Consider the following 22,942-nt stretch of genomic DNA (forward strand, 5'->3'; position numbering starts at 1 on the left):
ACCAATCAAAAAATACGCAAGCGCAGTAGATATTTGATTTTAATTCACCTCATTCACTTTACTCTACTTGCCTCCCACACTGGCTATAAAATTCTTCTGTTCTCTTTCTACCTTCTTAGTTGCAGTGTATGAGTAGTGTTAAATAGTATGCGTTAATATACATTTACATTGATGTACTATGTATACATGTACATATAATAGTTGACCGATTATACGACAAGATTTTTTACTGTGCAGTAATAGACGCGGATCGCCATTTTTTGGAGCATTGATCGTGTAAAAAATAGGTTCTAAAGTGGAAAAAATAGGTGATGAATTTAACTGTAGTAAGTTTAAACCTCGGACCACCTAATAGGTAAGTGTGATTCTTTGGAATTGGATTTCTATATCTTCAAGTTTCACTGTGTCAGGATATTTCGCTTGCCACTTTCAAGGGCCATCAGTAAAAAGTCACGTGATCTCTGTTTACTAAAATGGTGACCCATGATATTTGACAAATTATTTTGCACTTATATTCTTTTACATATTTTATTTTATGGCATTTATATTTATAACAATCAATTTATTTTTATCATCAATCACAAGGTTTAATCTTTCTCTATTCTTTACGTAATTCTTAGTATGTCACATATCAATACCTTGAAAATTTCTCTTTCTGTAGATCAAATAGAAAAAGTACTAATTATACATTTATACTTATATTCGATTTTATAAATATTATATGTTTTGGATAATACTTCTCTAAGTCATATGTTGTTGGTATAAAACCGATATAAATGTTTAAAATCTCTAGTTAAAGTTCATTGGTTTCAGTAATTATTTACTCTCAAATGTTATTGAACGTGGTATATGTACTACTAATTACTTGTTAAATATTATTGCACTATAAGTCATCATAAAGAAATGAAAGTTGAAGTTTTCATTGATGTGTTATCATTTGAATGGATACTCAATATTATATCAGTACAGGTGTTGAGATTGCTTACTGTAATAAATTAAACTGATGATTATTTAATTACAGGTGGTAACCTGAAGATATAAAGCATTAACCTATCAAATGATATGCTCAATAATGAAGTAGTAAGGTAGTTAATGTAAACTTGATATATATTCTTTTACTTATAGAACACACAGTTGTATAAAATACATGAATATCTATTTCAGGCTAATAAGCAGATGATTCTGGATTAAACTAGAGCTTCTGGATTATCAATGGAAGTAAATTAAGAAAAACACACCTAAATGCCATTCATTAATCTTGCATAGCACCTGCAAAAACTTGCGGCCAACAATTGATAAAAAATGGCCACTAATCAAGTCGATTATCAGTGGTTAGAGGATATATTAATATGCTCCTGATGATTCGGTCCGGACCGAAATTATTGCATATATGTATTATAGTAAGTTAGAATAAGTTTTATACAGATATTTCACCATTTTACCATTTCAGGGCCTATTCCATTATGGATTCGTCCAGGGTTTCTACTTTTTTAATATCAATTTTGTTAATTGTTTATGGAAGTTTTCGATCATTGAATATGGAACAAGAGGCAAGAGAAAGGGAAAAAGAAAAAGAGCGAAAAAATTTACTTACGGGATTGACAAGTGGTACCAATAGTACAGATAGCAGTAATAATGGTGTTCAAACCCTGGATACTATGCACGCTCTTTGTCTACCTCTTGGTGCTTCCATATCCCTTCTTATTATGTTTTTCTTCTTCGACAGTATGCAAATGTTATTTGCTATTTGTACAGCAAGTAAGGCTATATGAAATAAGGTATGGAAATATAATTTTAAAATGAAAATATTTATTTGGTGATATTACAGTTATAGCGACAGTTGCATTGGCATTTCTCCTCTTGCCAATGTGCCAGTATATCATACGACCATGCTCAGACGGAAACAAAATTTCATTCGGCGTTTGCGGCAGGTTTACTGGTGCTGAACTGTTATCATTCTCACTTAGTGTGAGCATAGTTTGTATTTGGGTACTAACCGGTCACTGGTTACTGATGGACGCAATGGGTATGGGTCTTTGTGTTGCCTTCATAGCATTTGTACGATTACCTAGCCTAAAGGTATCCACACTTTTACTCACTGGACTACTTATATATGATGTCTTTTGGGTCTTTTTTTCATCTTATATATTTAGTACAAATGTTATGGTTAAAGTAAGTATTTAAAAAATTACTAGCATATCGATGACTGTAATTTAACTTGGTACATAGAATAGATCACAAATTATTAGTAAGGTTGAAAAATTTTTATGGCTTATTAAGTTTAAATAACTAGGTCAAAAGATAAGAACTAAAATTAAAATTCTAATAAAAAATCGAATTCATTATAACGAAATTTTTCAACTGAAGAACCCTTTATGCTTCATCAAGCAATATCATTTTTAATGATTCTTTTTTTGACTTGACACAATTTTCATCAAAGAACTACAGTCTAGACTTTTATTTTTAATTTATAAAATTTGATTTTTCGGAGAAAAAGTGTTCATTTAATACTTTGTTTACCCTGTAATTGATAGCGTATAATACGCTTTTAAGACAAATTACCAAATTCCAACAAAAATATATCAGTCATATCCAATTCAATTACGTCATCGATATTATTTAAGTTTATTAAGAGTATATTTAATAGAATTATCAATATTTCAGGTGGCCACGAGACCAGCAGATAATCCAGTAGGTTTAGTAGCACGACGACTACACCTTGGCGGTGTAGCTCGTGAAGCCCCAAAGCTCTCTTTACCAGGGAAACTAGTTTTTCCATCAATACATCAAGCTGGGCATTTTTCAATGCTTGGTCTTGGAGATGTAGTTATGCCTGGACTATTGCTTTGTTTTGTTCTACGATATGATGCTTACAAAAAAAGTCAGCTCATTCCTGGCGGCTGTGAGGCTGGTGTACCACCTCCAAGACATTTAAGTCGTATTAGTTACTTCCATTGCTCACTTATTGGTTATTTTCTCGGTTTACTCACTGCCACTGTTAGCTCCGAGGTTTTTAAAGCAGCACAACCCGCCTTACTTTATCTTGTACCATTTACGCTTTTACCATTACTTACCATGGCATACCTTAAGGTAAGTTTACGGAATATATGTGATAAACAATCATATATACTAGTAAAGTTTATTATTGTAGGGAGATTTACGGCGTATGTGGAGCGAACCATTTATAACACACGTACCATCAAAGCATTTGGAGGTCTGACGAATATCTTAGAATTGCACATTTCAAGTATTTCGCTATAAGAACAAAAATAATGAATGCGTGTTTAACGTCATGTTACAAATACTCCAATTATTCATTGGTACCATTGTGTAAGTAAATTCGTTGATCATTTTATTTTCTGTTATTTTTCGCTCTAAAAACAATATATATATATATAATATAGTTAGTATACTATATATATATATATATATCTATTAATTTTATTGTCTTTTCATCTTGTCATATTACATTTACATTCTTTCTTATTCCCTCTTTCATCACCGTTTCTTCGTTTAAATATTGTGAAAATGCACTACAAAATCGGACTGCGTAGAGAATTTAGATGTAAAAAAAAATAATATATATTATTGATTTTTAATTTAAATACTTCGTGTAGTTGACAGAGAAGTATGGCCGACTGAAAACGTATTGCAATTTACTCTTGTTTTTTATTATTAGTATTTTTATCTATATTATTATTATATAAATGTTTAGTAGAATTAGAATATGACTTTAACCTAATGTCACAAAAAAATAAAATGAAATATTGAAGACGTTTATTAATTTAGCGGTATAATTAATTTATCGTATTATAATAATAATTATTTACCTAATTATTACGTAAAAAAAAAACATATTAGTAGATGAATATTTTTTTTAATATGTTTAACATTATACTGACCAATATTTCTATAAAATTTAAACGTGCCGGTGTAATGCAAATTGAAAATATGAAAAGACACGCGTGTTGGTTGTGACTTCATTTAATGAAATAATTCCTTTCTAATTGAAATAAATGAAGATATTATGTACATAAATATATATTAAAGTATGATTTTCAAAAATTAAAAAAAGTGCTAAAATGATAGAAAAAGTTATATTTTCTTTTCATTTAGTAAAATTATGGGCAACTTTAAAAGAAAAAAATAAATATATAACGAAAAAATGTCACGGACATATATACATACATATAATATATATATTTATATTTATATAAAAATTAAAAGACTGATTGCAATTTAAATATAGAAAAATTTATATTAATAAACAATTTTAACTACTTAATTTTATAACGCACATTTTGGATAATTAATTTTGAGATTAACAATATTATTTTATTAATTTATATTTTCTCCATCGAATAACTGTATTTTAAATGATTATTAGTAGATATAATTGATTAAAAATCAACCTAAAGTTTTTACAATTATTAATTTTCATCTAACTTTTTATCAATAAATCTAAATAATCTGTCCGTGACAATTATAATGATATCGTAATTCTTAAATATATTTTATGAACATTTGTTGTCCATTATTGTATATTGTTTCATTTATGTTATAATATTTTTTTTAAAAATAATTCGCTTTTTATAAATATTTTTGAAAAGAATAAATGTTATATTAGTGATGACTGAAGAACGTGATTTATGTTATAATGAGAAAATTTTCGTAAATTTTTATGATTCTCTTCAATTAATTTATAATGTATATATGCAATATATAATCAAGAGATGTATGTTTAAGAAAGTAATGACATAAATATAAATAAATACTAAGAATTTCTTGGATAATATATGTTACATTTGAAAAAATTTGCGATTGTGAAAAATAAAGTAATTATAAAGTTATAAAATACGATGAAAAAACGACAAAATTAATACAAGTCTACATTGTTCATTCCTTTTTCTTATTAAAATCTACTACATATTAGAAAATATTTTCATTTTTATTATCTTTTCTTTATGTATAATTCAAAATTTTTCAAAAAATGGACTCTTTTATTTAAAAAAAAGAAAAAAATTATTTTCAGCACAGCAGCACATAGTAAATATATTTTTTATTTCAATTTTTTAATTTTACGATACTATCATGACATCATACTTAAATACTAATTTTTTTATTTTCTTATAAGTACGGTGACTAATCTATTGAAAATTTATACACTTGCAGTACATAAAATATACAATAATATTGTATAAATATATGATTATTTTTTTACTTTAACTTTAAAAATATTCTTCTACTCTAATATCAATAAAATAAAATATTAGACATCGTCATTAATAAATTAATCAAAAATAAAGACCATCTAACTATTAATTAGCTAATGATTTGTAATTTTTTATTTCTTTATTACTTCAATTGTTGTTCTTATATTAAAATGATTCTTACTAAAAGTTTAAATAAATAAGCCATATTTTAAAAAATAACTATATAATAAATATAAAAATAAATTTAATCCTTTGCTGTGCATATTTATTTAATTCAATTTAAAATTGTAGACATCTCAGAAAAAATTATAAACAAATAATGTTGTATTCAATAATTATCAAATACTGATCAACATGACTGAAAAGTATGCAACAGTAAAGGATTAATAATGAAAATTTAACAAATAAAGATGTTAAATAACGATAAAATTTAATCATGACTTAATGTTTGTCAAACAGTACTTTGATTAACAGCAACGTTATCTAAATGTTTTTTAATACTTTCCAATTCTTCCATATCAGTGGTAGAAGTTTCGCATTTATAGACAACTAGTGAATGATAAAAATGTACAGCAAATGCAACAAATACAATGAGTACTGGAATAACAATGATTGTACTGGCCATGGCTGCCATGAATGAATAATCCCAAAACTTTACCCAGCTTAGTATAGCAATTTCAACGAGAAATAGAAAGAGTCCAAGAACAGTGGAAAATGCCCATGCAAGCTCAATAAATCCTCTCATACGTTCGTGCGGTGATTCCGTAATAAGTCGAGATATTTGAAGTTTACTAATCGCTTCAACATTTGGTAATAAATATGTGCTTATCATTAAAGCAAAAATATGAACAGATACCAATACCGTTGTACAAACGGCAAACATAACAAAAAGCCACTCCGGAACAGCGGTTGGTTCATTTATTTGAAGCTCGACCATTGCCACCTGAAATGAATATTAAACATGGAATATTTCATCAATGATGAGTCAGTATCTTCATCGTAGAATTATTACTTGAAATGATAATAATTAAAGAAAATTTGATGCTATTAATAAGAAGAAGTATGCGAATAAAGTAATTTGTCTGTGCCTTGTATAATCATTGATATTATCATCAGTTTATTATTATTATGAATTGTCCTCGGCCATCATATTTAATTGGATAATGTAAAAACACCTCTTATAGTTTTCGCGACATATCCTTACTCACAACATTTTTTCTCTTCATCATTTCCAGAACTATTTATTTTCTTTTATTCTTATTTCATTGTGTATTAAATTTAATGATAATCGTTATTCTAATTATTTCCATTATAAAACTCACAACAAAGTATCAAATACTTTTTCAATGTACTTTTAATAATTGATGTATATTTATATGATTCAATATTACCTAGAAGTTATAAGCAAACATGAGAAAGAAATCAAAAGAAGGACAGTTACCATGGCAAATCCACTGAGTAATTCTGAAGTAGTAGCTGTAGCTTTGAGTTTGGCTCGGCTCATATGAAGTCTTCTCCAAGATAATCCTTGTGGACCTTCAGGTTCATTTTGTTTTAATGAATGTCCTGATTGACTGTTATTGCAGTTGCAGTTGCAATATGTGCAACAAGAGTTATTGCCTGATAAATTATTAACAGAAACAGAAGTAAGAGGTAGAACTGGTACAGTTTTAGCAATATCTAAAGCAACGAATTTTCCAATATTAGCACGTGGATTCTTTGTTCTTGATAAAGCTACCTCGCTTTGAGATGAATGTAAGAGACTTCGAGAACTGTTGGTAATGGAATAATTACTGTTATTAAATGGATTTGACTTTGAAGCAAAACCCGCTGATAGTGGTCTTATTTTTGATGAACTGGTCTCTGGTCGAAAGTTTATTTTCCAAAAATCTATTTGAGTTGATTTACTGCATTTCTCTACTGTTTCATCGTTTTTATAATCTCGTAATGGAGTCATTGTTATTCTAGATTCAGAATTATTTGGACTCATTTTAGCAGTATTTATTTGATCCTTATTGCTTTGATTACTTGAATGATCGTTCGACATGTTCATGGCATTAATTCTTTTTTCTATCAAAATACTTTTATAAAATTGTATATTGTTTTAAGTTTCATAAATTTTATAATTGTTTTAATCATCGAGATTTCATTGAACTGATAATCATTCTAAGATAAGATACATTATATTTCTTATTAAGATTATTGTTGAATTAACCAGTAGAATTTGATATTAAAAATTTTCATAAATTTGAAGTAATATTAATTGATCACTGATGAATTTTGGTTCAACAATCACAATACAAATAAACTTATAAAAAAAAGAAAACTTCAATAATGTCAAGTGATCATTGAAGACTCTTTTAGTAACAATATAGATTGTATAACTATCATAAGAACTCTTTTATCAGCAAATAACAGATAATAATAACAGAAAATTATTTGATAACTTTGCACAATCACAGAGTTTGAAAAATGCTTATCTTCTTAATAAACTAAATTATTGTAGGTAAAAAATTGTGAAATAAAAATTTCACAATTAATTTTATTATAAATTATTGAAATGTTCATGTGAAATTAATGTATAGTTTATTTTATAAATTAGCATTATTATTAATGTTTAACAAATAATATGCACTGACATCGTCAAAGACTCAAGACACTGCACAGGAATATGTGAGAAAGCGTTTAGTGTCTGTAAACTCGTAAAACTGACTGTCGTTAGTATGAAGAGTTGCACATCGTGCCCCTACCTACGAATAATCATAATAATAGCATTAATTGCCTTGGAGTCATATTGGCCGCATAATAACTGACTTTATATATCTTTTTAGTTCTGAGTGAGTGTTTTTCTTACTCATGTACATAATTTTAAAAACGAATCTCAGGTGTTATGGGTTTTTCAATAATTTATTCTAAATTTAATCTAATGCTTTTAACTTTATCAACTTATGTCCTACAGTAAAAGGTCAAATGTCATGATGAAATCATCTATGAAGGTATCAAATGTACTTGAAGTCATCATTAATATTTTTTCTATTACTATTTATTTTGGTGTTTGAAAAAATAATTTACATATGTTATGTAAATATTTTCTATAATTGGTTAAACAATTTATCATGTTATGGAATGAACTTTATTATTTATTCTTATGATTGAAAAAAAATTGAAATAATTATATGCAAAATAATGAATATTTTTCAGGTATTGGAAAAATTAAAAATAGTTTTTTTCTTAGCAGGAAGTAATACATTACACCGAACAAAAGGAAAATTCAAAACGTGATATTTTTTATTTATATTTGTTATGTACATTAATAAAAAAAACTAAAATATATAACAAAATAAGACTTATTTATAATTAAATTGAAATAGTTGAAAATTTTTACAATTTTGTGTAATTTTCTATTTACATATCAATAATAGGTTAAGATTTATTTGTTTTTCACTGATTGTTAGACAATTGTTGAATATTACTTTAGCATTCAATTCTGCTCTTATAAAGGGGGAAGTTTAAAAAAAAAATAACCGAAATGATTTATCTTACATAATCGTTGCATGCGATTTTTATGACGTCGATCAAATTCTCAGTAGCAAACATCCGGCTAAGAAGAAAGAATTTTCTTTTTTTTTTTATTAAATTTTATTAAATGCTTGTAATTTTTTAAAAAAGGAAAACAATCTTATCACAATTGATTTTCAAAATGAATTTCAAAAACCGTTATTTGCATATTTATCATCATTTTTAATTAGTGGTTATGTGACACAATAGAATTTACATAACTTCATAAAACTATGAAATAATTAGATGATTTCGAAGTATTCTGACAGTTCTAGTAAACCATTTAAACTCTCTCGAAATAATGGCGGTAAATATCAAATACATGATACATATATTTTATGCGTATGTATAATTATATTTATAACACATCACTGAATATAGTCACGATTACGAGCGACCAGTAGAGTGAGACAGCAAACTTTATAATCAAAATGGCGTTTCGATTGAGAAACGAGTGATGTCTACGTGGATGTTGTATAGACAGTGTGATAATAACGTCAAAACGTATTGTTGAGTATCGAGATAAATATCAAAAATTGATATAAAAATTAAGAAACAAACTAAAACAATGGGCGATCCGAAACCCCAACACGGCGCTCATGAAATGAAAGGTTGGCTTTTCAAGTGGACTAATTATCTAAAAGGTTACCAACGGAGATGGTTTGTTCTGTCAAATGGCCTTCTGTCATACTATAGGTATTTTCATTTATTATCAATAATTACATTATAATACGTAATTTATATAATATTATATTCCGTCATTACAAATAAATAATTATTGTTTATTTCTTGTTATACACTTTGAGAACATATGTAGAAATGATCAATGTCTGCATTACAAAATTGTGAATTTTTCACAAGATTTTATCGTTTATCATCAATAACTTTAAAAAGTACACATAAATAATTGTAACAACACAAATATTTACTACACTACTTTTATTTTTTTAACAATCAAATGTCAATATAATTTGATATAAATAAATGCTTATAATTTTGAACTTATTTTTTTATTATTATTAATCCGATGACGTGTCTTTATGTCGAATACATCATTGGAAACATCAATATTTCATTTATTTTTTTTTTCCGGACAATGCCATTACTCTCAATTACAAACATTTACAATATCAATAACTTGACACATTTGGTAATTTAGGATATTATTAAATAACTGCTTTGTCAAAAATGGAATAACATTACGATGATTGATATTATATTGGACTGCTTATTATTATTATCTATTAAAAAATAACAATTAAAGTACTATTGCCTATTAACTATTTTTAAAGCCTTTATTTTAATTTTTTTTGTTAAGTATTTTAGTTCCTTTGAACTGTATTTTTGTCATTTTCTTATTGGCCTCACTTGGCAGTAAATGAAATAATTATAAGCTCTGTTATGAAATTTATTTTATTTAATTAAGTTTCATTTCGATAAATTTATTTAATTGAACTAATTTTTTGTCAATATTATTTACTGAGATACAACACATAATTTAACAACAATCATACTCATAATTTAATTTAAAATATCATTATTATTATTTATTGAATTAATTAATGATGGAAAATGATGTATGTGCTTCTTATTATTTACTTATTTATTTTTAAAATGATATTAAAGTAATGAATAGATATATATTAATATTACTAATAATCTTCAAGCCTCAAGTTTTTCGAAGAACTGCAAAAAAATATTTAAAAAATTTGCCAAAAGTGAACGTGGGTGTATTTGTTTTGTGAATTGTTTAGGGCTGAACCGACAGGGGGGCCAAAGATATCAACGAGACGCAAGCGGAGAGCTGGCAATGCCTCCGAGTAAGTAGAAAAAAATTAAGGAAACAAAAACCGAAGAAAATGAAATAAAAATAATCAAATAAATTACCCAAGACATTTAAATAATATTATTCCAAAAAAATAAACAACATTCAATTTATCATTACATGAAATTGGATAATTTTATTCATTCTCTATAAAAATTGGTAATGGTCGTTGTTTTTATATTCTCCAATAATTCATCAATCATTGCTTGAATATTCATTATTTTACTGCCAATTTTTTTAATTTTTTCCTTCTACTTTATTTACTCCAGACATTGTCATCTTATTATTTATTTAATAGATATATATATTTTTTTTGTTAATTATACATCAATCAATTGTTACGCATCTTTATAGAAACAAAAACAAATATTTGGCATTCAAAGTAGTGATGAATTACATAACATTAAAACATTTATTATGTATAGGTTTCATCTATAGTAAATAAAGTTACATGTAGATTAATTTGGGGCTCAAGTTATTTTTGTCATTGTTGAATATGTTTATGAATTTCGCTTCAACATTATGTTATTTATTTAAACATCTGTTTAATTAATATATTCCTGCATTAATGTTTTATAGTAATCATATAGAATGTTTTATATATCAATGTTTCAACATTTTACATCAAGATTTTTCAAAATACAATATTTAACCATCTTAATACAATAAATATACGACAAAAATATAATTGACTAAAATACAATGACCAAAAATGAACAAAATAATCAGAACGAAGTTTCAAGTCTTGGACTTGTACATGACTTTAATTTGTTTCATTAAAAGTATTAATGACGTTAAAAGACTAGGCACAGATAGAGTTGTTATCATCATTGTAATAATTTGCATGTAATTATATTATAACAGCACTGTATTATTGCACAATTTAAACGACAGCACCAATAACATATGCACTAGTACAAGTACATATAAGTTTTAAATTAGAATTATTTAATATTTACCCTTAAATCCTTTTTGATATTATAATATTATCAATGACAAAGCTATCTATTATTCTTATTGAACCATTTATTTTTGTTACATGTGTTATTATCTGAAACAATTAAACACAGAAATATTATTTTAAATAATTTCAAAATCTAAAAAAGAACTTCTGTGTTAAATTGTTTTGTTAATTTTGTTGATTCCATTTAATTTATGGCCGGAAGTGTATTTCGGCGAATTGCATAGGGAAACTCGTGTATTCATATGGTTTGTTTAGAAATCCTGCGGAAATGGCCCACACTTGCAGAGGAGCCATATCACTTCATGGGGCCTTAATTCACACAGTCGATGCATGTACTTTTGTTGTAAGCAATGGTGGAACTCAAACATTTCACATCAAAGCATCAACAGAAGTTGAACGACAACAATGGGTGACTGCTTTGGAGCTTGCTAAAGCTAAGGCAATACAGGCAATGGAGTCAGGTTTGATAATGGACCATTTTTTTCATTTTTTTTTGAATTGAGATATTTCAACCACATTGTGATGAAATTAAAACTCGATAATAAATCTATAAATTAGTACCTAGCGGCGAAGGACAAGTGTCACTTCATGAGAGCATCGCTTCGTTTCAGAAGAAGAGGAGGATGAGTACCACGACAACGACAATCAGAAAGGAGAAAACACTTCAATAATCAAAGATTTGACGGAGCGATTAGAAGATTTACAATCGTGTAATGAGCTAATATCGAAGCGAGGGACTATGTTGACTCGTTCCCTGGTAGAGCTTGAATCACTTGAACCAACTAGTCCTGACATGGCTGCTAAAATCAAGACGGTCAGTGAACGTGCAGCGTTATTCCGTATTGCTGCTAATGCAATGATCAGTGTAAGCTTCATTTTTAATATTTATTAGGATAATTGATCTACTTATTGATATTATGCTAATCGTTGAAAATCTTCATGAAAATATAATGAAAGATAAAAAAGAATGAATATCTTTTATTGGATTAGGTATTTTACTTGAATATCTTAAGTTCTATTTACCATAAATTTTAATGTTTCAGACAAGTAATGACTATCTACAATTAGCACAGCAACAAGAGCCTAAATGGAAAAAAATGCTTCAACATGAAAGAGATCAAAAGGTACGAATAGAAAAGATGGTTGAACAACTTGCACGTCAACATTCTCATTTAGAAGAAGCGGCACAACATGCGATACCAACTGGAATGACTACAGGAAACCACCGAATATCACGTAACTATTTTATCTTTTACATTTATATCATCTTTTTTAAAATTCAAATATTTGTTCCATATAAGTTTACCATTTTATTCCAATATTTTTATAGCACTAAATTATATCAATTTCATTATTATTTGCACTAAATGTTTGTATAAATACATTATATAAACATATTTAATTAATATTTATCAAATAATTGCATCAAATAAGCTAGTTTATAAACAACAATAAAATAAACAAGCATGTCGACTATTACTCTGTTTATTATAACAAACTAAAATAAGTTTTGTTATTAAAAATATAATACTTAGTATATAGGATAAATTTTTGAATTATCGAGAATTAAATTAGCAATTATTTATTGATTGATTTTTATAAATTATATTGACATCATTAAAAATATCAAAGATTCAAATTTACGCGGGATTAGTGATAGTCGCCATTTTAGATTCATCAGATGACGCAAGTGACATTTTCTGATTTTTTTTTTTGCACTGAATATTTGTGACGATTATCTGATGCTTTTGTGTGATAATCAACTAGATTTTTTTAATTCGCATAGTGATTTATAATTCATTAGTTATAAATAACCTTTATAGTATAGAATATGATGAGTACTATAAAATAAATCTGTGGTTTGGATAACGAATGTAAGTTAACCATATATTAAAGCATATGTATATTTTCATCTTAATCGAGTACTTGATGCATTGCAGAAAGCTTTAAGAGCTTTGTTGAATTTTTAATCTATATGTTTGGTTAATTTTTTGAGTGTTTTTGTTTTTTATTAACGTGAGAAATTCAGGTGTATCAAAAGATTTCTAAATTTTTGGAGTTGAAATTTTTGTAAACAGAAAAAAAATATATAGATGCATCGTAGGATACAATTGTTCTTTATTAAAAATATTGAGGTTTGAATTATCAATGATGATATGTTAATTCTTGATACAATGATTTATAAAAAGTTCCATAGTAAGTCTATCTAAATTTTTAAAAATAATTTTATAATGGCAATAACAATGGTCATTGAGAATACAAACCTCTTCAATAATGATTTGAACTTAACTTTACTAAAAAAGTAAATGAAGAATTGGTTGTGTTAATAGATGCTGTAACAAATACTTCACCATCTGAGGACGAAGAAGATAACGTAGAATTTTACGATGCCCAAGAGTCAGATACATTTACATTAACCATACCAGGAAGTACATCAAATAATTCATTATCGCGGGAACGAACTAGAAACGATTCACAAGGAAGTGATGATGGTTCAAGCTCAGAAGGAGACCATGCACCTATGTCTAGTAATGATCCCTCTAGAGCTGATTCATTTCTTATTGTGACCGATTCATCAGCATCGCCACATACCTCAAGAATTTCTACAGAACTGGAGAATGTAAAATGACTTTCTTTTCATTTCATAGAATAAAATAAAAAGTGATATAAAATTTTTCGATTCTTCAATAATATTTTTATAATAGACTTGGAAAGCTAATGATGGCAGCAGCGGCACCGGGGTAACATCAGTAAGTAAACGGAAACGAAGAACTCGGGTACCAGAAAAGCCTAATTATCCACTAAATTTATGGAGTATTATGAAAAATTGTATTGGCAAAGAATTATCAAAAATTCCAATGCCAGTAAATTTTTCTGAACCTCTTAGTATGCTTCAACGTTTAACAGAAGACTATGAATATGCAGAAATCCTTGACAGGTAGTTTTATCACAGTGATTATTAAAATTGACTTTATCACTAAAGCCAATAAACATTTACATAAATGTGTCTAAATACAGAGCCGCAGAGTGTACAGACAGCTGTGAACAAATGGCATATATTGCAGCTTTTACAGTCTCCAGTTATTCAACTACTGCTTCTAGAACTGGAAAACCTTTCAATCCTCTTTTAGGTGAAACTTATGAGTGTGATAGAACAGATGATCTTGGCTGGCGTGCTATTTCAGAACAAGTTTCCCATCATCCGCCTATGGTTGCTCAATTTTGTGAGGGTCGAACGTGGCGATGTTGGCAAGAATTTACCATGGCTTCCAAATTCCGTGGAAAATACCTTCAAGTATGAATATTTTAGTTATATTAATTAATATTGTAGATATAATTAATATTACTTGTTCAATGTTTTCTAAACAGGTTATTCCTTTGGGTACAGCACATTTAGAATTTAATAACAGTAAAACTCATCATTATACGTGGCGAAAAGTTACAACTACAGTGCATAATATAATAGTGGGAAAATTATGGGTAGACCAAAGTGGTGATATGGATATTATTAACCACGGTGATGGAACTAAATGTCATCTCAAGTACATTCCATACTCTTATTTCTCACGAGATAGTCAACGAAAGGTAAAAGGCGTTGTAATGAATGCAAATAAAGAAGTCAAATGGGTTGTACAGGGTACATGGGATTCAAAAATTGAAATTGCACCTGTTATTAGTACCTCAGGTAGTCCAGATAATCCTGTATATAAAACTGGACCTTATACTCTCGCTTGGAAAAGGAAAATGCCTCCGTAAGGTTTCATTAATTACCACTTTTATTACAGTAGTTGAATGAATGTAAATTTAATTTTTATTAATTTATTATAGAGAGGATTGTGAGAAATATTACTCGTTTACGGAATTAGCATGTCAATTGAATGAACCAGAAGATGGTGTTGCTCCGACAGATTCTCGACTAAGACCAGATCAAAGGTTAATGGAAAATGGATTGTGGGATGAAGCAAATGCTGAAAAATTGCGTCTTGAAGAGAAACAAAGAGCTGTACGACGTGCACGCGAAAGTGAAGCAGAAAAAACTGCAGCACAGGGTATTTTATTTTTTGTCATTAAGATTTCTAATATGTTAAAATTTTTTTCGTTATTAAAAAAATAATATTTACTTTTATTAGGATTACCATATCATGGATATGAACCATTGTGGTTTACTAAGCAAGAAGATAAATTTACCGACAGCTTATGTCATGTATACAATCATGAATATTGGGAATGTAAGAATAAAGGTGACTGGTCACGTTGTCCGGATATATTCTAAATTATCAATAAACAGAGTTATCATGGATATTCAGAATTTTTATATAAATATCTCAAAAATAAATTCTATTAAAATATGTGACAATTAAGAAAAATTAGAAATTTTTTTATTGGCTTCACTTTGATATTCATTTTCAATTTTTAGTGTCAATAGACAGTTATTTATTTGTTGATTTGCTATTTAAGTTTTAATAGATTAAATATTCTCTTTTATCAATACTTAAAAACCAAATTACTGAAAAAGGCTCTATGAATAATGAAATAAAATAATTATGGATAATTTCATATTTTTTAAAAATATATTTCTGAATTCTTAAATAAATTAGAAAAAATACTGTAACTTAGAAAGAATGACATAAATCAATACAAGTATATTATATGGGCTTCCAAAATATTCATATATGGAAGCCTAATTGGAAAAGTTTCATATAAAATATGATTTACACCGCTATATTTTTTTCTTATATTTCATTGTTGATATTAAACGTTTAGAACAATGTACATAATCTGATAATATATCGGCATGTGTACATATCAGAAAGTAATATTTTTTTTTAATATTAACTCAATAAATAATATTGTACATTGTTCTTTATTTTGAAAAAAAAAAAAAAACTATGCAATTTTATTTATTTGATTACCGATATACTACCATAAAAATACTCGTTCGAAAAAAGCTACGATTTTAAATGATATATTGATATTAAAAAAAAAAAAAATATTAACAAGCTGTATAATATCTAAATAATCGGTTGCATATAATGAAATATATTATTTGTTCATATTATGAATAAAAAATTAATAACTGATAAATATTAAAGTAATAAATAAAATTGTTAATATTAAAAAATTTCACAAAATATTCAATTGACAGATATTAGTACTCAAAATAGTTTGATTAATGAATGCTTTGTAATATACGAAAAAACTTAATTTAATTTGCTACTGCAAGCCTGCGACAATTTATTTCCCAGTAATTTGTTATTAAAAAACGATAAACAATGTTTCAAATTAAAAAAATATTTATCTTATGCTTTTAATTATTAGTGGTGAGCACAATTATACCGCCAGTATTTAAATAAAATTTATGCTGAAAAATTTAGTTTATAATACAAAATATTTATTGTTGTATTTTGTAAAATTTCATTTAAATGAAGTAAATAATTCATAAGTGCCTATGATTTTCTTATAAATTTAATAAATAATTAAATATTATTATAAACATATTTTTAATCATTTGATATACAGTTTATCTATTAATTGAATCGCACATAAATTTTATATTAATATTGGTAATAATAATTATTCTTTCCCTAAATTGCAATCTTCATTTGTTATTAAACAACAAAAAATTATGTCAACTTTACAAGCAATAAAAAATGTTATTGAATTTTTTTAAATAAATTTAATAAAGATATATAAATACATATACATCATAATAAACATGTTATTTTACAATTAAAAAAAAATTTATTCAAATTTGGCGGATAATCATGATTGGCCATGGATATGGTCCAATAAGAAATGAATAGTTCCAGCGAGTGAAGCAAGTCGAAACAAGTCAAGTTTACCGGCGTTACAGTCATAAACGGTGACACTGGTGGTCATTGGTGTTCTTCCAAAAGAGCAGTTAAAGTGTTTCAATAAAACTATAATTTATATAGCATAAATAATTTTGCTATATTATTTAAAAACAATATTGAATAATAAGTTATTATAAATAAATAAACGTGACGGAAAATTTAAGGTATAATTCAAGTGAACGACATAAATCGACATAATACTGTATAAATCGATTCGATTGTATGGATATATGTATCTTCCTTGCATTGGCAGGTGTTATCCCGGGTTCTCCGGACAAAACGTGACGTCATACGACGCGGAGTAATACACCATCGTTGCTCGATACGAGTGGAGGGTCTGTCTGTGACGCTCAAACATTGGATTCTGCGCTTCATCAGGAACTGCTTTCGATTGTTGGCGGGCGCCGCCATCTTGGTCAGTGGAGTCACAAGCGGCAGTTCGAGAGGCTGATATTAACAATCCTTTGTGGCTAATACTCGTTGAATTAGTGTGTTTCTTCCACCTTATTTGCATCATTTCTTGGTTTAAATATCAGTCAATTATCATTTAGAATGGCTGAACGAGAAGATAACGTTTACAAGGCGAAGCTTGCCGAGCAGGCGGAGCGCTATGATGGTGAGCACACATTTTTATCTTTGCTGGATATGTCCGGTATTCATTTTCTATATTATATTCAATTCCATCTATATTACTTAAATATCAATGAATTATTCATGTATTTTATCTTCATTGTTATTTAATTTATTTGGTGTTGATCAATATTTTTCTATTACTCATTATTTAGTTAGTTTATCATTGCATCAGGTATATTGTCGTCAGGATACAACAGGAATGCCGGAAGTTAAAGCGTCTAATTAGGATAGACTATTGGGGTGCATGCTTGACATTTAAATAATCCATTTTGTAATTTTGATCAGAAAATATTCAAATTGATTTATAAAATATCATCATGTCATGACTTTTATTCGTGTGATGTATACCGGCAAGTGTATCCAATCATTATCTTTTGAGAAAATGGATTTTCAAATTATTCATTTACTGCTATTAAATGTTCATCGGATGAAAAAGAACCTTTTTCGGTATTCAAACTATAGTGTCTGACTCACTTGAACAGATATTGAAATAATGTACGTTTTGGAAATGAATAGATTGCTTCAAGGAAAATATTACTGGACCAAAAATTTAAATATAGTTCTTGTAAAATAATTTCATCTATTTTCTTAGTTCTGTAAAGACTAATTTAACCACTGGCATTCATCGGATCATCGAATTGGTTTCCTATGACATTTTGTAATACTGTGCTACCTTCATCTTTTTTCCTCTCTACTCTTGCTCTATCTTGCTTTACCTCTCCTGCTGACCTCGGCCTTGAGAAATCGACCATGAGAAAAATTAAACATCAATGTTAGAATATTTTTTCTTTACTAATTTTCGAATTTTCTTTTCCTATGTTTTAAATTCTCTTAGACAAATATATTATATTTTCTTATAAATTGGAGTAATTTAAGTATCGAATAATCATGAAATTATTTCTCGTGTTTTTCTTAATAAATGATTTTATTCTATAAATAAAATTTCAAAAAATCAATTGTAAAGATAGTAGAAAATTAATTTATAGGTGGACAAGGTTTTTAGGTCATAAAAAAATCAGAGAAAAGTAGAAAAAGAGCGAGAGAGTAGTAAGAGAGAAAAAGAGAGCAATATAGAGAAAGAGAAGTGAAAATGTGATATAAATGTAATAGATTTATTATGTAGGATAAAATATTATATGGTTAATTGAATAAAAAATAGCGTAATATTTCTATAATTTATTGATAAACGAGATGCAAAAGAGTAGGGATTCAATTTGAGAGTTGAGAAAAACTACGGAGGGTGCGCTTAAAATAGGGGTAAGAGAAGGGAGGTTATAGTTGAAGGAAAGTATTGATCTGAACTTGCTGTTCTATGTTCCTGTATACCACAAGTTTCTATACTAATTTTTTTACACTCATTTTTAAATTTATTTAATAAATGTTATCATGATTCCCCAATAATAATTTAGGGAATATTTTTTCTCATTTAGTAATGATTCTAGGTAATAATTAGGGCACATAAATATAATTTAGAATGAAAAATGAATGTAATTTTCTATATTTTTTACTTATTTATAATAATAATTATTATTATTATTAATAAAATGCTACATCAATATATTACAGAAATGGTCGAGGCAATGAAAAAAGTAGCTTCATTGGATGTTGAACTGACAGTAGAAGAAAGAAATCTACTCTCAGTTGCATATAAAAATGTTATTGGAGCTAGAAGAGCTTCTTGGCGGATAATTTCAAGTATTGAACAAAAAGAAGAAAATAAAGGTGCGGAAGAAAAATTGGAAATGATCCGTCAATACAGATCTCAAGTCGAGAAAGAACTACGAGATATTTGTGCAGACATACTCGAAGTACTCGATAAACATCTTATTCCCTGCGCTTCAACAGGCGAATCAAAAGTTTTCTATTATAAAATGTAAATAAATTTTTGATTTTCCACAAATTATTAATTAATTTCAAATTAATAAAATAAAAATTAACTTAAAATACATTGTTATTACAGGAAAGGTGACTATCACCGTTATTTGGCAGAATTTGCTATCGGAACTGATAGAAAGGAAGCCGCTGAAAAATCTTTAATAGCATATAAAGAAGCAAGTGAAATTGCAATGACAGAACTTCCTCCAACTCATCCTATTCGTTTAGGATTAGCTCTTAACTTCTCTGTCTTTTATTATGAAATTTTGAGTAGTCCTGACAGAGCATGTCGTCTAGCAAAAGCAGCTTTCGACGATGCTATTGCCGAACTTGATACCCTTTCTGAAGAGAGTTACAAAGATTCTACCCTTATTATGCAACTTCTCAGGGACAATCTTACTTTATGGACCTCAGATATGCAAGGAGATGGTAAGCAGATTTTTTCTTATCTAATCATTATACAAATAACTTATTTTTAACATTTTATTATTTCAAAACTGATATTCAATCGTGAATTTTACTTCAAATATTCATAGATACTTTGTGTTTATTTTTATTAAAAAAAAAAGAAAAATTAATTATTTTAATTATTAGTATTTATTAATATTAATTTGTATATTACAGGTGATGGCGAACAAAAGGAACAAACGCAAGATGTGGATGACCAGGATGTATCGTAACTTTAGTTCCAGTGAGTGTTAATTGCGCATGTAATTGAAATACAAGAAAACAACAAAATAACAATAAATAAACTCTTAATAATTAAGTATACAAAAAAATAAATAAATAAATAAATTTAATTCAAAAAGCGAAAAAGTCGCAGTGAAGAAGAAGATTAAAGGGAGGGTGTAAAAGGATATGAAAATATGAATTGAAAAAAAAAAGGGTATCTTAAATAATTGCGTGATAATTTTAAACACATCTGCATAAAATTAATTTCACAAATAATCAATTGAAAATATTTGAATTTAAATGAGAAAAAACAAAAATACTTACAGTAAAATAAAAAAATTTTTAACAATATTTACATATGCATAAGCATGAAAATATCATAAGCACACAGAGTATTATTGTACTGTGGCAGTTACTTTACTGTGAGAATTTGCGCGAAGAGACATTTAAACATTCTGACATATCGAAGATGAAATTACGATCTATTTTTCAACCAGTCTATGATATGGTGAAAAAAATTAAAATTGATTCTCTAAAAAAATGTAAAATATTTATATAAATTATTTCATTGGAATTATGATATTATTCAATTACATACTTACTTTTCTTTTATGTAATATTAAATTAAAAAATTATAAATTAAACCGAATAATTAAATAAAAACTGTATAACTGCAAAATCATTATTAAGAAAAAAAATTTTTCAAATATTATAAGTACAGAAAATATAAACCTGATTTTTTTTTCTTCGATTTACAAGTCTATAAATGTTAGAAATGTTCCCTCTCGCGACTCACTTTCTTATTATTACCTAAAGTCATTAAATACATGATAACTACGCTCTCCCTTTTTTGTTGAAGATTCTCTCTCGCAATTTCAAGTCATTTGTAAATGATACTAAAACTTTTAGTGATTTTATGTCGATAAAGAGAAACGGATAAAAAAAATAACAATCGTGGTAAAAATAAAATTAAAATAATTCAATAAATACAATTAAGGATCTCAAACTCATTGCAATAAATAAACAATTTCGTCGGTATTTGTTAGTCTAGCATCTGTAATCGGAATAAAAAAAGTATAGAGCTTATTATGGAGCAATTTATCCGCGTCAACGTCGTCTCTGCCACATATTCCAAATGGGATAATTAAGTTATTTTAGGTAAAAATTTGACATAATTTATATTAATAAATTGCAACGAATTAATTTTTTTCTCATTCATTACTTTACTTTAATGACAAATTTGAATGAAATTTTAATTAATTATAAATAATGTTGCGAAAAATGAAATAATGGTAAAATCTCCCATTTAATTAAGTTTTATTACTAATAATGGTTTTTTTTCTGTCGCGGTCATTTATAGTAAATCTACAATAAAAATTTAAAATATAAATTATCAATTGTCATATGAATATTGCTCATCCTTATCAAAAACAAAGCCAATTTAGGTACTTGTGTAATTTTTTTCAACAATAATTTAGATAAAAAATACTAAGTGATGAAAAAAAAGCTTATAGTAGAGTGTAATTCCAAATGTACTTTATTTACATACGTCCACTTATGTGAACTGTATTCCTGATAGCTGTGGTCTGAAGAAATGGTAACTGAATAAATGATTATATGTATTCTGGGTTATTAATATTATCTTCTTTTTCTTGCTACTTTTCACTCTCTCTTTTTCTTGTTCTTTCACTCTGTGTTGATCTCTTTCTATCTTTTTTTTTTAAATAATTTATATTTCAGTAATGTTAACTTTTTACATTGTACATTTGACGAAATTTTTTTGTAGTCATGAAATATAATTCATTTAATCACTTCTATGCTATGCTAGTTTTTGATTAAATTATCCCTTGCGACTAATAAAGATCTTTTTATTAAGTTAAAATAAAGAATATAATTAAAAAAGCCATTCTTAAATCGAAGAATATATATAGATTAATTAATTAACGATTCTTTAAAAATTCAATCAAGTATTATTCATTCTGGAATTGTCATTATTGTAAAAATTTATGTTTATTTTACAAATTTTATATATTATCCATTAAGTGTCAAATAAGACTAATTCTTACATAAACTATAAATTTTTCTGTAGAATATTCTGTCGTAAAAATTAAATATACTTTTTTCATTTAAAAAATTTGTCTTATCAACATTAAATTATTCAAATCAATACTTATGTTAAAATAGAATAGTAATCAATAAGTATGAATAAAAAAAAAATTATAATAAAATTTCACCAAAATAAAAAAAATTGTAATTGGAAATAAAAACAAAATTACATTATTAAGTTTTAAATACAAGCATCGTTTTATTATTTTATTATTTTAATATTATTTACTTAATTATAATT

The 22,942-nt window shown here is 27.0% G+C and overlaps 4 protein-coding genes across 9 annotated transcripts; 3 read left to right on the plus strand and 1 right to left on the minus strand.

The window, feature by feature from the left end:
* Positions 1-59: 59 nt before the first annotated feature.
* SppL (signal peptide peptidase-like protein) lies at positions 60-8,485 on the plus strand. 3 transcript variants are annotated; one of them, XR_004690831.1, is made up of 8 exons: positions 60-355; positions 1,022-1,085; positions 1,165-1,331; positions 1,451-1,758; positions 1,829-2,172; positions 2,665-3,090; positions 3,152-3,330; positions 8,415-8,485. XR_004690831.1 is itself a non-coding variant. In XM_035089918.1 (7 exons), exons 3-7 carry the CDS (start codon positions 1,303-1,305, stop codon positions 3,218-3,220), a joined length of 1,176 nt encoding a protein of 391 aa, XP_034945809.1. In that variant the 5' UTR covers positions 60-355; positions 1,022-1,085; positions 1,165-1,302; the 3' UTR covers positions 3,221-4,100. The 3 variants fall into 3 exon arrangements, 2 of the variants coding, with proteins under 2 accessions (XP_034945809.1, XP_034945819.1); XM_035089918.1 differs by lacking the exon at positions 8,415-8,485 and having other exon boundaries at positions 3,152-4,100; XM_035089928.1 differs by lacking the exons at positions 1,022-1,085; positions 8,415-8,485 and having other exon boundaries at positions 3,152-4,100.
* On the minus strand, positions 5,489-7,939 carry LOC118071015 (protein orai-2-like). Its single transcript, XM_035089952.1, has 2 exons — positions 6,655-7,939; positions 5,489-6,156 (listed from the first exon to the last, which is right to left on the minus strand). The coding sequence occupies exons 1-2, from the start codon at positions 7,264-7,266 to the stop codon at positions 5,665-5,667; spliced, it is 1,104 nt and encodes a 367-aa protein (XP_034945843.1). The 5' UTR covers positions 7,267-7,939; the 3' UTR covers positions 5,489-5,664.
* Positions 8,486-9,172: 687 nt separating the features above from the next.
* Osbp (oxysterol binding protein) lies at positions 9,173-15,927 on the plus strand. Of its 4 annotated transcripts, none has more exons than XM_035089815.1 (11): positions 9,173-9,467; positions 10,526-10,591; positions 11,816-12,021; positions 12,172-12,425; positions 12,604-12,796; positions 13,873-14,180; positions 14,266-14,498; positions 14,579-14,855; positions 14,930-15,312; positions 15,389-15,609; positions 15,691-15,927. In XM_035089815.1, exons 1-11 carry the CDS (start codon positions 9,340-9,342, stop codon positions 15,831-15,833), a joined length of 2,412 nt encoding a protein of 803 aa, XP_034945706.1. In that variant the 5' UTR covers positions 9,173-9,339; the 3' UTR covers positions 15,834-15,927. The 4 variants fall into 4 exon arrangements, with proteins under 4 accessions (XP_034945706.1, XP_034945715.1, XP_034945731.1 ...); XM_035089824.1 differs by having other exon boundaries at positions 12,175-12,425; XM_035089832.1 differs by having other exon boundaries at positions 9,175-9,467; positions 13,891-14,180.
* Positions 15,928-17,399: 1,472 nt separating this feature from the next.
* 14-3-3epsilon (tyrosine 3-monooxygenase/tryptophan 5-monooxygenase activation protein epsilon) lies at positions 17,400-20,882 on the plus strand. Its single transcript, XM_035089625.1, has 5 exons — positions 17,400-17,579; positions 17,669-18,031; positions 19,615-19,921; positions 20,009-20,352; positions 20,548-20,882. The coding sequence occupies exons 2-5, from the start codon at positions 17,968-17,970 to the stop codon at positions 20,601-20,603; spliced, it is 771 nt and encodes a 256-aa protein (XP_034945516.1). The 5' UTR covers positions 17,400-17,579; positions 17,669-17,967; the 3' UTR covers positions 20,604-20,882.
* Positions 20,883-22,942: the final 2,060 nt, after the last annotated feature.

This window comes from Chelonus insularis, unplaced genomic scaffold (assembly GCF_013357705.1).
Source record: "Chelonus insularis isolate UGA/USDA-ARS -01 unplaced genomic scaffold, ASM1335770v1 contig_130_pilon, whole genome shotgun sequence".
NCBI lineage: Eukaryota > Metazoa > Arthropoda > Insecta > Hymenoptera > Braconidae > Chelonus > Chelonus insularis.